The sequence below is a fragment of the Salmo salar genome, chromosome 02 (genome assembly GCF_965601325.2).
Source record: "Salmo salar chromosome 02, fSalSal1, whole genome shotgun sequence".
Classification (NCBI taxonomy): Eukaryota; Metazoa; Chordata; class Actinopteri; order Salmoniformes; family Salmonidae; genus Salmo; species Salmo salar.
The window spans coordinates 15,217,501-15,233,566 of NC_138292.1; the positions used below are offsets into that span (position 1 = coordinate 15,217,501).

The 16,066-nt window shown below is 45.1% G+C and overlaps 1 protein-coding gene across 3 annotated transcripts in view; it reads left to right on the plus strand.

Moving 5' to 3' along the window:
- LOC106585480 (collagen alpha-1(VI) chain) overlaps positions 1 to 16,066 on the plus strand; it is a 59,856-nt gene that overhangs the window by 31,732 nt on the left and 12,058 nt on the right. For 2 of the 3 annotated variants that reach the window (XM_082960176.1, XM_082960179.1), the window contains exons 17-24: positions 23 to 85; positions 226 to 279; positions 702 to 737; positions 1,430 to 1,555; positions 1,722 to 1,784; positions 1,889 to 1,951; positions 2,064 to 2,114; positions 2,262 to 2,297. In XM_082960176.1, coding sequence (XP_082816302.1) covers positions 23 to 85; positions 226 to 279; positions 702 to 737; positions 1,430 to 1,555; positions 1,722 to 1,784; positions 1,889 to 1,951; positions 2,064 to 2,114; positions 2,262 to 2,297 — 492 coding nt within the window. The remainder of the gene's footprint in view (positions 1 to 22; positions 86 to 225; positions 280 to 701; positions 738 to 1,429; positions 1,556 to 1,721; positions 1,785 to 1,888; positions 1,952 to 2,063; positions 2,115 to 2,261; positions 2,298 to 16,066) is intronic. The other variant, XM_082960177.1, reaches the window with a different exon arrangement.

The window sequence follows — 16,066 nt, forward strand, 5'->3', positions numbered from 1 at the left end:
TATTTTACCTTCCTGTCCACAGGGAGAGATGGGAACACCTGGGGAGCTAGGGGTTTCTGGAGTGTCTGGAGCCAACGGAGCCAAGGTAATCAATCAATTTATCAATTTATCAACTAATCAAATCAATCAATTAATCAATCAATAATTTGATCATTCAATCATCCATCCATCTATCACACAGGAGAGCTTTTCTGTGTGGCTGTATTGTTTCATCTGTGTCTGTAGGGGGAGCCTGGACCAATGGGAGGACCTGGAAATAAGGCTGACCGAGGAGACGAAGTAAAAACACCACTACCTCAATAACTCTATCGTCAATAAGTTGCAGATTTTGATAACTCTCATATGTATAGGTGTATTTTTTTATAGATGAATGGAAAAATGATGCCGTAACCAATACCGATTGGACAATGACATTTGAACATCTTGGCCATGTTCTGTTATAATCTCCACCCGGCACAGCCAGAAGAGTACTGGCCACCCCTCATAGCCTGGTTCCTCTCTAGGTTTCTTCCTAGGTTTTGGCATTTCTAGGGAGTTTTTCCTAGCCACCGTGCTTCTACACCTGCATTGCTTGCTGTTTGGGGTTTTAGGCTGGGTTTCTGTACAGCACTTTGAGATATCAGCTGATGTAAGAAGGGCTATATAAATACATTTGATTTGATTTGACATCAGGCACCTGTCCACCTTTCTGTGTTTTACAGGGGGACTTTGGACCGTCTGGAGCGCCAGGCACAGAGGTTTGGAACTCAGCTAGTTCTAGAATCAATGCAATACCAGGACCAGGACGAACACTGTCCACATAATCTGACACAGGAAGACACATATCTTACTAGATCACTGAACATCAGGGTTCCCCAACTGATGGCCCGTGGGCCGAATTTGGCCCGGGGGTGGTTTTATTTGACCCCCCAAGTTTTCTAAAAAATAAGTGACATCTTTTTATTGTTGGACACCAGGAAATCAGCTCCAAGGGAATTTAAGAAATCTGTTCCCAAGTATTCACACGCATAATAGAGAGAAACATGTGATTGAATACAAATGTAAGCAAGGCTTCTTGGGGTTAATTTGCAGTCCATTTGTAACTATGCTCCGGCCACCCGACAATCTGCTCAAGAAATCTAGTTGATGATCCCTGCTCTACATTGACTAAATGGCTGAATTAAATAGTTTTATCACTGTCAAAGAAAACACATTAGTATATAATGAATCAAAAAAGTTGGTTTAGCTTTTGTAAACACTTTATTCGATGTTTACATTATGGTAAAATGGCCTTGTTGACCAATGGGAAGTTGCTGTTTAGCTGAACATTGCTGTTCACATCCAAGCTGGTGACCTCTCTCTCTCTCTCTCTCTCTCTCTCTCTCTCTCTCTCTCTCTCTCTCTCTCTCTCTCCCCCTCTCCATCTCTCTTCCTATTTGTCTCTCTTAAGGGTGTAGGGGGAGAGAGGGGACGGAGAGGTGCTCCAGGAATAAGAGGTGGTCAAGGGGAGACGGGTGACCCAGGCTCTGCTGGAGCACAGGGTCATGAAGGTCAGGCTGGAGACGTGGGTTCACAAGTGAGTGTCCCTCACAGGCGTGTGATCATGTGTTCTTTCTTATATGGTTCCACCAACACCTTCTCGGGGAACAGGCTAGCTCTCTCATGGGCTATTGCTAAATACAGGTCGATGTTTTACCTCCAGTCATTGTCCCACCCCCTCTCTTCATTTCTTCCCCCGAAAGGGTCTGAGTGGAGTGTCTGGGCTCAAAGGGTACAGAGGAGAGCCGGGTTCTCACGGACCTGCGGTACGATGGCCAGTCATTTAATGATTTCAATGATGACACAGCTATACCACGTGGTAACACATGAAAACTACAATACATGTTTTGACCAGGGTCTCTCCCCCCAGGGTGTTAAGGGCCCCAGGGGGCCTCCAGGAGCACCGGGAGATGCAGGGCCCATTGGGAAAAGGGTGAGTGACTTCTGGGATATGGGAGAACAGAACGTTTGTATTGAAGAGGTAATCTGATTTATCATAAGGCTAATATTCTGAATACACAATATTATCTTGATTCTCTCTTCAGGGTGATGATGGAACACAGGGAGAAGGCCAACCTGGATATCCAGGGTTCCAGGTCTGTATTTCTTCAGCAGTGAATTTCTGAAAAGTAGGCATTCATGTTTTTATTCTTAGTTACAAGTATGATTTATCAACATTGTTTGGACCAAATGTCCATGGACCTCATTTGCCTATTTCAGATTTTTCTTTCATCTTCTTACAGGGATACCCTGGTCTGAGAGGACCTGCAGGTTTAAAGGTCTGTCTGTCTGTCTGTCTGTCTGTCTGTCTGTCTGTCTGTCTGTCTGTCTGTCTGTCTGTCTGTCTGTCTGTCTGTCTGTCTGTCTGTCTGTCTGTCTGTCTGTCTGTCTGTCTGTCTGTCTGTCTGTCTGTCTGTCACTGGGAGGGAAGCTAACAGTCTAATGCCTAATTACCCTGAATCCTTCATAGTTTTGTAGCCTTACGTTGGGCCCACAAAGTGAAGAGCTTCAGTATGTATGTGAGAGCACTACAGTAATTGTATAAGGTTAAGTTCACATCAGGTAAAGCTGAATCCCAATTATTCTTTTTTTTCAACTTTAGACTGGATCAGGGTTTGGAACCAAATTATTTTCCAATCCTTTCATTCTGAACAGAAACACTATTCTTTTTGTTCCATTCCACTGTTATGTCCAGAAAAATAAAGATATGAACCGGTTGTCACGACTCCTACCGAAGGTGGCTCCTCTCCCTGTTCGGGTGGTGCTCGGCGGTCGTCGTCACCGGCCTACTAGCTGCCACTGATCCCTTTTTCCTTTTCTGTTTGTTTTGTCTAATCAGTATCACCTGCTTCTTGTCTAGTGTGTTAGTTGGGCTATTTAAGCCGGTAGGCCCGCCTGCTCTTTGTGCGGGCTTAACTTATTTTCCCATTGTGTTTCTGTGTGGGATTCTCCTGTTGTTTTGGGCATTGTATTTTGTGCGCGGCACGCTTGTTCATTGTGCGTAATAAAGCGCCTACCTGTACGTTCTGTCTCCTGCGCCTGACACCGCACCCACTACGCCCAGACCGTTACACCGGTTTAGTTTAGTAGATTACTTTGTCAATCAGTGTGGATAGAGCATGCAAACTAGTTGTTTACATGCATGGTGGACAGGCAACTGTAGCCTATGGCGACTGAAATTTTGCAGGTGGCGAGAGAGCGAGAGAAGGTTGAGGAGGAGCTTGAAGCGCTGGGCATCTTGTTATGACATGTGTTATCTGAATTAGGTCCACAGAATTATACCTAGGAAGAGGAGCTTCTATGGAGGAACTTTGAATGTCCTTTGAGCTAACAAGCTTGTGTGTGCAGAGCGGCAGCAGAATTAAAAACACGTTTCCTTTTTGTAGTTAACATATCCATTGTGAAACGGGATAACTTGGCCTATAGAATCCTTAACTAGTATTGTAAAAGTTAATTATTCTCCAGCTAATTAAATCTCTCTCCCTATCTTCTGAATCATGCTTGTAACGTCAGTACAGTATCCTATGGTAACGTCAGTACAGTAGCCTATGGTAACGTCAGTACAGTAGCCTATGGTAACGTCAGTACAGTAGCCTATGGTAACGTCAGTACAGTAGCCTATGGTAACGTCAGTACAGTAGCCTATGGTTACGTCAGTACAGTAGCCTATGGTTACGTCAGTACAGTAGCCCATGGTAACGTCAGTACAGTAGCCTAAACACACACACACACACTGGTAAGGATTTTCAGCTTGCAGGTAGACACTGGAAGAAGTTTCTGAGTGACAGAGGGAGGACTTTGCATTTGTGGGACTAGAAAAAAATGCCTGGAACATAAAATAAAGTTATTAACCGGTTCCCATGCTTTTAAAATAACAATTCTGTTCTGGAACAGTATCGATCACTTTCACTCCCGGTTCCGTTTCTGTTCCTTGAAAATGTTTTCGGTTCTATTCCCTGAACTGGTTCCAACTCCTTGTCTGGACCAATAAATTTGGATTGCACCACTAGCCATTGACATCCAAACAACACCTTGGCTTTTATCAACAGCCAGACCAGTATAAGTGTCTTTGAGGAAACAGTGACTCTGGCATATGTATAAAGTGAAACAACTCTCCAATTACTCGAGCTGTGTTAAACTTTTTAGTCAAAGTTTCAAAGAGCAGGCATGGCGCTTGTCGTGGAAATTTCAGCACTGAGAGAGACTTGGACAATTATTCAAACACTCATCTTTATTCAACATCGATTAATTATTGCAATAATGAAACCGTCGACCGCACATCCTAAGTTGTGTTGCCAAGAGCTTAACCTTTACAGAAATGCAGAGTTGTGTGTGTATATATAGTAGACCTAAAAATGCTGTCATGGCTGGCTCCACCCTTCCCATTCAGACTAAGGGCCATCCTAAGCCACTCTGGGTTCATCTCCTGGTCATCTGCCTCTGGTGTTGTTTTAACCCCACCTTGTCTCAGTTTCCCAGATGCCAGGATACTTAGGAATACTGAGGCCTTTGTTCTGCTCCTCCAGGCTATCTCTATCCCGGCTAAACATACACCATATATTGTCTATGGAATGCAGGTGTCACGACTTCCACAAGTCGTTTCCTCTCCTTGTTCGGGCGGTGTTCGGCGGTCGGCGTCACCGGTCTTCTTGCATCGTAGATCCACTTTTAATTTTCCATTTGTTTTATCTACACACCTGGTTTCCATTTCCCTCATTATTTGTTGTGTATTTAACCCTCTGTTCCCCCCATGTCTTTGTGTGGGATTGTTTGTTGTAAGTGCTTGTGCACTTGTTTACTGGTGCGCGTCGGGTTTTTGTACCCATATTCTGTTGTACTTTTATGCCGTTGGTTTTTGGATTAAACTGCTCCGGCTACTATCTAGTTCTGCTCTCCTGCGTCTGACTTCCCTGCCACCAGTTATGCACTCCTTTACAACAGGCTCAATCAGACCGGAGACATATGTCTCATATGCACCACTAATCATAAGAATAGGAATGTGGCTGTTGGTTTTTATCACTGAGATATCCATCAATTATCAGCTCAAGCTATCTCTAGTAAAACCATAAGCCCAGATTAGCTGCAGGGTGCTAGAGTGGAGACCATAAAACACAACATTAGCAGGACAGAAATATGTTACTATTTGTTAAGTAAATAATTGTTAATTATCCAACAAATGAGGTAAATACGTGAAGTTTTTCTCAGGCTCATTTGTCCATGCCCATTTCATTATGAAGCAATGGGAACTTCAGTCTTCGCAGCAGCCCATTAAACTCAAGAAACTGTCTGACACGTGATGGTCCTGCCAGTACTACTCACTGTGGGCAGTGCAAAAAACCCTCCCAGCCATCATTGCAACCGTAAAGGACATTAAGTCGCTTCGAATTTTTAAATTTCAATTACTATACAAAATTCTTGCAACTAATAGAATGTTATATATATGGGGGATACAATCTTCCCAGCTCTGCAGATTCTGCTGTGCGGAGGCAGAGTCATTAGATCATTTATTTTGGTATTGTCCATATGTAGCTCGTTTTTGATCACAGATCCAGGAATGGCTGAAGAATTGCAACATTTGCCTAGAACTAACGCTGCAGATAGCAATACTGGGTGATTTGAAAAGCCATAGTCAATCAATAATATAATAATTATTTTAGCAAAAATGTTTATTTTTAATTTACAATCTGTAGAAGCTATGAGAATAGAAAGGTTCAATTGTTTTGTGAAACATCACAGCACAGTTGAAAAATATATGGCAAATAGAAATCCGAAATGGATGATGTTGAGAGATAGATGGGAGGGGTTGAATGGAGCTGAAAGGTGGGACTAATAACAAGATAAACATTGTAAAACATATGGGGTCTGTAAAATGTATATAGGTTCAGAACTTTTGTGAAATAGCACAGTTACAAATAGAAATCAAACTGGATGGACATCAGAAATAGAGGAAGGACTAAAAACAAACAAAAAAGAACTACCGTAATTTCCGGACTATAAGCCGCAACTTTTTTCCCACGCTTAAACAATGACGCGGCTAATATATGGATTTTTTCCGCTTTAAATTTTTTGTTCTCCAAAAAAACACATTCTGTGACGTGCTCAGTTTTTTGGCGGCATGAAGCTTTCATTAGACCAATGAAATTGCCGAACGGGTTAAGGTCAAACAACTTTTTTTGTTTACTGTTTAGATTAAATCGAGCGCTCTCAAACTTCCCATCATTCTGATTACGGTAGTCATTTTGTCACCCTCATCATGGCAAAGACACGAAGAAATGCATATGATGCAGCTTTCAAGTTGAAGGCGATTGATCTGGCTGTTGGAAAAGGAAATAGAGCTGCTGCACGGGAGCTTGGTCTTAATGAGTCGATTATAAGACGTTGGAAACAGCAGCGTGAGGAATTGACTCAGTGCAAAAAGACAACTAAAGCTTACTGCTAATTTTTTTTGTTGTTGTTACAAGCCGTGTTTCGTTAAAGCCTATTTATTTCTGTTACAAGCCGTGTTTCGTTAAAGCCTGTGTAAAGTTCATTTGTTTCAATGTACCGGTAAGCACCTGCGGCTTATAGACGTGTGGCTTATTTATGTTCAAAATAAAATATTTAAAAAAATCAGTGGTGCGGCTTATATTCAGGTGCACTCAATAGTCCGGAAATTACGGTATTGTAAAATAGACTGTGTCTGTAAAATGTGTATAAGATGAATAAATTGAAAGTAAAAGCAAAAGTGTTTAGTAGTTTACTCCAATTGGGGGGGATCAGTGGTAGGGTTTGCGGGGAATAATAATAAAGGTATATTCTTTAAAAAAGTATGTATGTCTATATATGTGTATATGTACGCATGCGTGTATGGATATATATTTTTACCCAAAAAATATAAGGGGGATTGGAAATGATGCAGACAATTACATTGATGGAAGCAATATTCTTTCCGCAATATTAAGCTGATCCTAAAAATGTTTTTTAAATTAAAATTTAAAAAAAGGACATTAAGTCGCAGCCAAATTCACGCAGATCGACTGACGCGCGGTCATTACTCACACTCATTGATGCTCAATTCATCCTCCACCGTATCCTGTTTGAGGATCTGTTCTGCACAGCAAAGTTCATGTCTGACACTCTACAGTCCCCTGATCTTTTGCCCGAGACTGCCACTGACCTCGCACACTCCGTCATCACGAGCTTTAAAGAAATGCGCACGGAGGACTCTTGGAGAGCCATATGGAGCAAGGCAGAGGCCCTGTGCGCAAAAGTCGATCTCGCCGTTCAACCGCCGCTGCCCCCACAAGAGAAAAGACAATCCCAACATCCTCGCCATCTACAGGACTTTATAGTTGAAGCTCCAATTCAAACCGAGCATCCATCCATGTCCTCTCCAGATTAACTCCGAACGTCCACGTTCTACCCTGTCATTGACCGACTGGTGAACGAAATGACCCAACACTTTTCCACAGAAGCAGGTACAGTTCTCATGGGAATGTCAGCTCTCAACCCCAAGCATGCCAGATTCCTTCAAAAGGAGAGCCTTGTGCCCATGGCACAGCACTATGGAATCAGAGAGGACAATCTGCTGGCGGAGGTGCACCAAGTGCGCCGGCTCTTGGAAAGAAAAAAAGAACAGGGGTCGAAACAGTTAGCAGCACACTGGAGTTCCTGTCCATGCTTAAACCTGCCAAAGACTCCTTCGTGGACATCTATAAACTTGTATGCATATCTGTCACACTGCCAGTAACCTCCGAGTTATGTGAGTGCAGTTTTTCCTGCATGCGGCATGTAAAAACCTACATGAGAAACAAAATGGCAAACCCTCGACTCAGCAACCTTGCCTGCCTGTCCATACACGCAGAAAAAAACAAGGCTCTGTATGTCCAGAAGATTATAGACTAACTTGTACTAAACCACAACAACAGACGCATCGTCCTTCTATAAAACAACACTTGGTGAGTAACTGAAAGGCCTTTTAATTGACAGAGCGCGCCTGTCCGGTGGTGGGAACATGATTCAATCACACTGATCTGGATCTGGATGGAACAAGAAGACACCTGCATATTGTCGGCCAAACAAGGGGGTTGGGGGCAGCAGAGAAGGCACAACAGAGTTGATAAATATTAACAATTGATATGCTAAACCTTTGCACATGAACGCTCACTCATTCGGGAACAATTGCAATCAATATATATTTACGCTCAGTGTGTCGTCGGGATCTCTGTTGAAAATTTTGTTTCTGTTGGAGAGTCTGTCCGTGTTCTATCTCTCTCGGTTAGAATGGATCTTTCAAAGCGACATTCATTCATGTCGTTATAGAATGGATGTTTCGTCGGTCTTCGCGTTCAATGATACCGAATTTCTAGCTGCAGACTATTAATTAATATCAAAGACTTGTTATTATTCTGTCGGTTTCGATAGTCTAAAAGTTTAACCATGTGGTATGGTTAAACTTCAGTAGAGGGATGCATGGTCAAACCTTGGCTCTCTCTTCTGAGGTAAGCTGGTCTGGTGAAAGAAATTCTGGGTGGGGGTTTTATACTGAACATAGAAAAGCCTGTCACATGACGCCTTGTCCTGTCTGTGTCCCTGGGGGCGTGCCGATGACTTAGTTAAGCTTTTGAACAGAAATACAATTCTCTCACATTAACATCAGTACATAGCATCTCAACATATTCCAAATAGCTTTATCCTTATTAATACATTTGATACAACCATTTAGATGTAAGTCCCATAGCTGAGGCTATTATATAAACATTATTATGGTAATATGGCTGATATTGTCTCTCATGGGTTTCATAAAATTGTACCAAGCAGACCAGTTCGTAGCTGGATTCTTTACCGATCTTTTATACCTTCTCCAGAACATAAATGTCGTTCGGTTCTCCAATTCTGTGAGGTGGAAGAATCCTTTGTTCTCTCCATGAAAACACCCTGTCTCTTTACTGTGGCCTGTTAGGCAGGACATTCCCTTTGGAATTTACGACCGCCTTCACACAGCCTTGTGTCAGAAGTATAGAGGTCGGGGGATGGTGCATAGAAAACCCAGAGGGCAACGTCATGACACTACATTTATATTGAATGTGCTGTGTGCCATATCTGCTTTTATTGAAGAAACGAGAACTCTGAAGTCATGAAAATCGACTATTTTCTTAGCATCCCCCACGTATTGGTCAAGCTCCCCCTTAGCACCGGGAGAGAAAATCCTGGCGCCATGCCTGTCAAAGAGAGATTCAAGTGATCTTGAATCATGTCCTACTGGTACTTAATGAACCACAGGATCGTGATTGCGCCGACAGAGATGGTCGCCTCGCTTGTATTATTTCTTACACTGTTACCCCAGGAAATCTTAAGTCTTATTACATATAACCGGGAAGAACTATTGGATATAAGAGCAATGTCAACTTACCCACATTACGACTAGGAATACGACTTTCGCGAAGTGGATCCTCTGTTTGGACCACCACCCAGGACAATGGATTGGATCCCAGTAGGCAACCCAAAACAATGGCGCCGCAGAAGGGGCAGACGGAGCGGTCTTCTGGTCAGGCTCCGTAGACGCGCACATCGCTCACCGCTCCCGAGTATACTACTCGCCAATGTCCAGTCTCTTGACAACAAGGTAGACGAAATTCGAGCAAGGGTTGCCTTCCAGAGAGACATCAGAGATTGTAACATTCTCTGTTTCACGGAAACATGGTTCACTCGGGATACGTTATCAGAGTCAGTACAGCCACCCGGTCTCTTCACACATCGCGCCGACAGAAACAAACATGTCTCTGGTAAGAAGAAGGGCAGGGGTGTATGCCTTATGATTAACGAGTCGTGCAGGGGCGGAAATCCCGGGGAGGACGGGGGGGACACGACCCCCCCCCATCCTGGGAAAAATATGATGATGTAAGTTAGTGCTTCAAAGTCCCTGTGATAAGGTTAGCGATAAACTGAAGTCCAAACTGAACAGAACTACACTCTCTTCTACCATTGTCTTAAATATATTTAATGGTCTCGTTGCAAAAGCTAAATTGTCGCAAGGGAACTTTTATTTATTTATTTTATTTCACCTTTATTTAACCCGGGTAGCAAAGATTATAGCAAACACCACTGAAACTGAATTGGTGCTCGCTCACTTTGCAAATTCAGCTATTGTTGGAAGCCAGCCAATATGAAACAAACGATTAAAATGACAAAAGGTTGCAGCATATGTTGTGTAAATGGTGAACTCATACAGCTGTCAACTCTTGTCATTTTAATCCGTTTCACATTTGCTAGCTACCTTTTAGATCGAAGCCCATATAGAATGATTGAAGATGATAGAAGCCCATCTCCTACTGTAAATAACCTACACACTGTGTGTGTAGCCAGCCAGCCAGCCAGGTAGAAAAATGGCAGAAAAATAAAAGACGGACATCAGAGTATTTTTCAATACACCAAAATGCATAGTAAGAACCCTAGTAGCCTAATATCTCAGACTAGTTGATAAAATGTTCATAAGAAAGAAATGAAATTCTAATGGAAATGTTTCACAATGATGTCATTAGGCAGAGCAGGCAACAGATGGCACACAGACAGCAGAGTTGGGGACATATATGCAGGGACAGACTGGCAGAGACAGGGACTCTCAGGTAAGTTTGTTGAGTCTTTGTTTGGCAACATTATGAAAGGTTCTCAATTTTTTTTACTTGTAAAATAGGAACATAATTGGAAAATGCCATGGATACCCCCACTCTCAACTTAAACTGGTGACTGAACTAAGATTTGTTAAAGGCAATGGTATTGCTGTTGTGATTAGTTGTGTAGTTTTGGGTACCGGTAGTTAGGAGTACGGCAAACACCTTATTTCTTTGGTTCCTCAATATACATTTACCATATTACAATGTAGGCTATGTGTTACAGCACTACTTTTGGTGTCCCCCTCAGGAATTGCTCTTGAGAAAAGTTAATGTAATTGTCCCCTCCAAAGTGGATATCAGATTTTCGCCCCTGGAGTCGTGGTGTGATCATAACAACATACAGGAACTCAAGTCCTTTTGTTCACCTGACGTAGAATTCTTTACAATCAAATGCCGACCGCATTATCTACCAAGAGAATTCTCTTCGATTATAATCACAGCCAAGCAGACACCTCGACGGCCCTGAAAGAACTTCATTGGACTCTTTGTAAACTGGAAACCACATATCCTGAGGCTGCATTTATTGTAGTTGGGTATTTTAACAAAGCTAATCTGAAAACAAGGCTCCCTAAATTTTATCAGCATATCGAATGCGCGAACCAGGCTGAAAAAATTCTGGATCATTGCTACTCCAACTTCCGCGACGCATACAAAGCTCTCCTTCGCCCTCCTTTCGGCAAATCTGATCACGACTCAATTTTGTTGCTCCCAGCCTATAGACAGAAACTAAAACAGGAAACGCCCGTGCTCAGGTCTGTTCAACGCTGGTCCGACCAATCTGATTCCACGCTTCAAGATTGCTTCGACTACGTGGACTGGGATATGTTCCGGATAGCCTCAGACAACAACATTGATGTATACGCTGATTCGATGAGCGAGTTTATTAGCAAGTTGTCACGTCCTGACCAGGGTTATTTGTTATTGTAGTTTGGTCAGGACGTGGCAGGGGGTGTTTGTTTTATGTGGTTCGGGCTATGTATTTAGGTAGAGGGGTGTTTGGTTTATGTGGTTCGTGGTTTGTTAGTCTATGTTCTATGTTAGTGTATTTCTATGTTCTGTCTAGTCTATTGTAGTTCTATGTTTAGTTAATTGGGGTTGGACCTTCAATTGGAGGCAGCTGGTTATCGTTGCCTCTGATTGAAGGTCCTATAATTAGGAGTTTGTTTGTCATGGGATTTTGTGGGAGATTGTTTCTTGTTTTGCGTTATGCCTGACAAGACTGTCTAGTTCGTTTGTTTTTGTATACGTTGTATGTGTTTTCCTTCTTCACTCAAAAAAAAGATGAGTATACATTTTCCCGCTGTGTTTTGGTCTACACCCTACGACACCCGTGACACAAGTGCATCGGTGATGATGTACCCACGGTGACTATTAAAACCTTCCCCAACCAGAAACCGTGGATTGATGGCAGCATTCACGCAAAACTGAAAGCGCAAACCACTGCTTTTAATCCTGGCAAGGCGACCTGGAAACATGACCGAATAGAAACAGTGTAGCTATTCCCTCCGCAAGGCAATCAAACAAGCTAAGCGTCAGTATAGAGACAAAGTAGAGTCGCAATTCAACGGCTCAGACACAAAACATATTTGGCTGGGTCTACAGTCAATCACGGATGACAAAAAGAAAACCAGCCCCGTCGCGGACACCGATGTCTTGCTCCCAGACAAACTAAACAACTTCTTTCCTCGCTTTGAGGACAATACAGTGTCACTGACACGGCCCTCTACCAAAACCTGCGGGCTCTCCTTCACCGCAGCCAATGTGAGTAAAACATTTAAATGTGTTAACCCCTGCAAGGCTGCCGGCCCAGACGGCATCCCTAGCCGTGTCCTCAGAGCATGCGCAGACCAGCTGGCTGGTGTGTTTACGGACATATTCAATCAATCCCTATCCCAGTCTGCTGTTCCCACATGCTTCAAGAGGGCCATCATTGTTCCTGTTCCCAAGAAAACTATGGTAACTGAGCTAAATGACTATCGCCCCATAGCGCTCACTTCCGTCATCATGAAGTCCTTTGAGAGACTAGTCAAGGACCATATTACCTCCACCCTACCTGACTCCCTAGACCCACTCCAATTTGCTTACCGCCCCAATAGATCCACAGACGACGCAATCACAATCACACTGAACACTGCCCTAACCCATTTCGACAAGAGGAATACCTATGTAAGAATGCTGTTCACCCTGGGTCTCAAACCCGCCCTGTGCAACTGGGTCCTGGACTTTCTGACAGGCCTCCCCAGGTGGTTAGGGTAGGAAACAACATCTCCACCCCGTTGATCCTCAACACTGGGTCTCCACAAGGGTGCGTTCTCAGCCCTCTCCTGTACTCCCTGTTCACCCATGACTGCGTGGCCATGCACACCCTCCGACTCAATCATCAAGTTTGCAGACGACACTACAGTGGTAGGCTTGATTACCAACAATGACGAGACGGCCTACAGGAAGGAGGTGAGGGCCCTCGGAGTGTGGTGTCAGGAAAATAACCTCATGCTCAACGTCAACAAAACAAAAGAGATGATCGTGGACTTCAGGAAACAGCAGATGGAGCACCCCCCTATCCACATCGATGGGACAGTAGTGGAGAAGGTGGAAAGTTTTAAGTTCCTCGGTGTACACATCACGGACAAACTGAAATGGTCCACCCACACAGACAGCATGGTGAAGAAGGCGCAACAGCGCCTCTTCAACCTCAGGAGGCTGAAGAAATTTGGGTTGTCAACAAAAACACTCATAAACTTTTACAGATACAGCCCGACAGGATGCTCTCGATTGTGTATCACCGCCTGGTACGGCAACTGCTCCGCCCACAACCGTATGGCTCTCCAGAGGGTAGTGAGGTCTGCACAACGCATCACCGTGGGCAAAGTACCTGCCCTCCAGGACACCTACACCACCCGATGTCACAGGAAGGCCAAAAAGATCATCAAGGACAACAACCACCCGAGCCACTGCCTGTTCAACCCGCTATCATCCAGAAGGCAAGGTCAGTACAGGTGCATCAAATCTGGGACCGAGAGACTGAAAAACAGCTTCTATCTCAAGGCCATCAGACTGTTAATGTAACGGCCGTCGAAGGGAGTAGACCAAGGCGCAGCGTGTTTAGTGCTCATCTTGAAGTTTAATGAAGAAATAGAACACTTACAAAAGAAACAAAATGACAGCCAACAGTTCCGTCAGTATTCCAAACTACTAAACGGAAAACAACCACCCACAAAATCCAAAGGAAAACAGGCTGCCTAAGTATGGCTCCCAATCAGAGACAATGATCTACAGCTGTCCCTGATTGAGAACCATACCCGGCCAAAACAAAGAAATACAAAACATAGAAAAAAGGACATAGAATGCCCACCCTAGTCACACCCTGGCCTAACCAAAATAGAGAATAAAACCCTCTCTTTGGCCAGGGCGTGACAGTACCCACCCCCCAAAGGTGCGGACTCCGGCCGCAAAACCTAAACCTATAGGGAAGGGTCCGGGTGGGCATCTATCCGCGGTGGTGGCTCAGGGGCGGGACGCAGACCCCGCTCCACCATTGGCTCACCCCACTTAGGTGGCGCCTCTGGATTGAGGACCCTCGCCGCCAACCCCGGACTGGGGACCCTCACAGCGGGCCCCGGACAGGCGGGCGACTCTGGGAGCTCCAGACTGGCGGGCGACTCTGGGAGCTCCAGACTGGCGGGCGACTCTGGGAGCTCCAGACTGGCGGGCGACTCTGGGAGCTCCAGACTGGCGGGCGACTCTGGGAGCTCCGGACTGGCGGGCGACTCTGGCAGCTCCGGACTGGCGGGCGACTCAGGCACCGGATGCGCCAGCCTGGGGAGACATGCAGGAGGCCTGGCTCTGGGAGCAGGTACAGGACTCACCAGACTGGGGAAACATGCAGGAGGCCTAGCTCTGGGAGCAGGCACAGGATTCAACAGACTTGGGAGAAATGCAGGAGGCCTGGCTCTGGGAGCAGGCACAGGACTCACCAGACTGGGGAGACATGCAGGAGGCCTGGCTCTGGGCGCAGGCACAGGATAGACCGGGTCCTGGAGACGCACTGGTGGTCTGGAGCGCACGGCCTGCACAACCCATCCTGGCTGCATTGTCACTGTAGCCCGGCACGGGCGAAGCACTGGCACAGGGCGAACTGGGCTGTGCTGGAGGTTGAGGGCTGCCGTGCGTAGAGCAGGCGCAGGGTAGGCTGGACCTAGGAGACACACTGGTGGCCAGATATGTTGAGCAGGCATACTCCTTCCTGGCTGGATGTCCACTCTAGCACGGCACTTGCGGGGGGCTGGTATCGACCGCACCAGACTGTGCGTGCGGATGGGCGAGACCGTGCGCACTTCCACATAGCACGGTGCTCTCCACGTCAACCGCTCCCCACGATAAGCACAGGGAGTTGGCTCAGGTCTATTGCCTGACTCTGCCAATCTCCCCGTGTGCCCCCCCCCCCCAAACCTTTTTGGGGCTGCCTCTCGTGCCTGCCTTGTTGATTTGCCTGTTCCTCCCAGTATCGCCGTTCCGCTTTAGCTGCCTCGATCTCCCACTGCGGACGGCGATACTCCCCAGGCGTTGTCCAGCGTCCTGCCCCATCCAGGATCTCCTCCCAGGTCCAATCCTCCTGTCCACGCTGCTTGGTCTTCTTGTGGTGGGTGGTTCTGTAATGGCCGTCGAAGGGAGTAGACCAAGGCGCAGCGTGTTTAGTGCTCATCTTGAAGTTTAATGAAGAAATAGAACACTTACAAAAGAAACAAAATGACAGCCAACAGTTCCGTCAGGATTCCAAACTAATAAACGGAAAACAACCACCCACAAAACCCAAAGGAAAACAGGCTGCCTAAGTATGGCTCCCAATCAGAGACAACGATCTACAGCTGTCCCTGATTGAGAACCATACCCGGCCAAAACAAAGAAATACAAAACATAGAAAAAAGGACATAGAATGCCCACCCTAGTCACACCCTGGCCTAACCAAAATAGAGAATAAAACCCTCTCTATGGCCAGGGCGTGACAGTTAAACAGCCATGACTAACATTGAGTGGCTGCTGCCAACATACTGACTCAAATCTCTAGCCACTTTAATAATTAAACATTGGATGTAATAAATGTATCACTAATCACTTTAAACAATGCCACTTTATATAATGTTTACATACCCTATATTACTCATCTCATATGTATATACTGTACTCTATTCCATCTACTGCATCTTGCCTATGCCGATTGGCCATCGCCCATCCATATATTTATATGTACATATTCTTATTCATTCCCTTACAATTGTGTGTATAAGGTAGTTATTGTGAAATTGTTGGATTACTTGTTAGATATTACTGCATGGTCGGAACTAGAAGCACAAGCATTTCGCTACACTCGCATTAACACCTGCTAACTGTCACAGCGG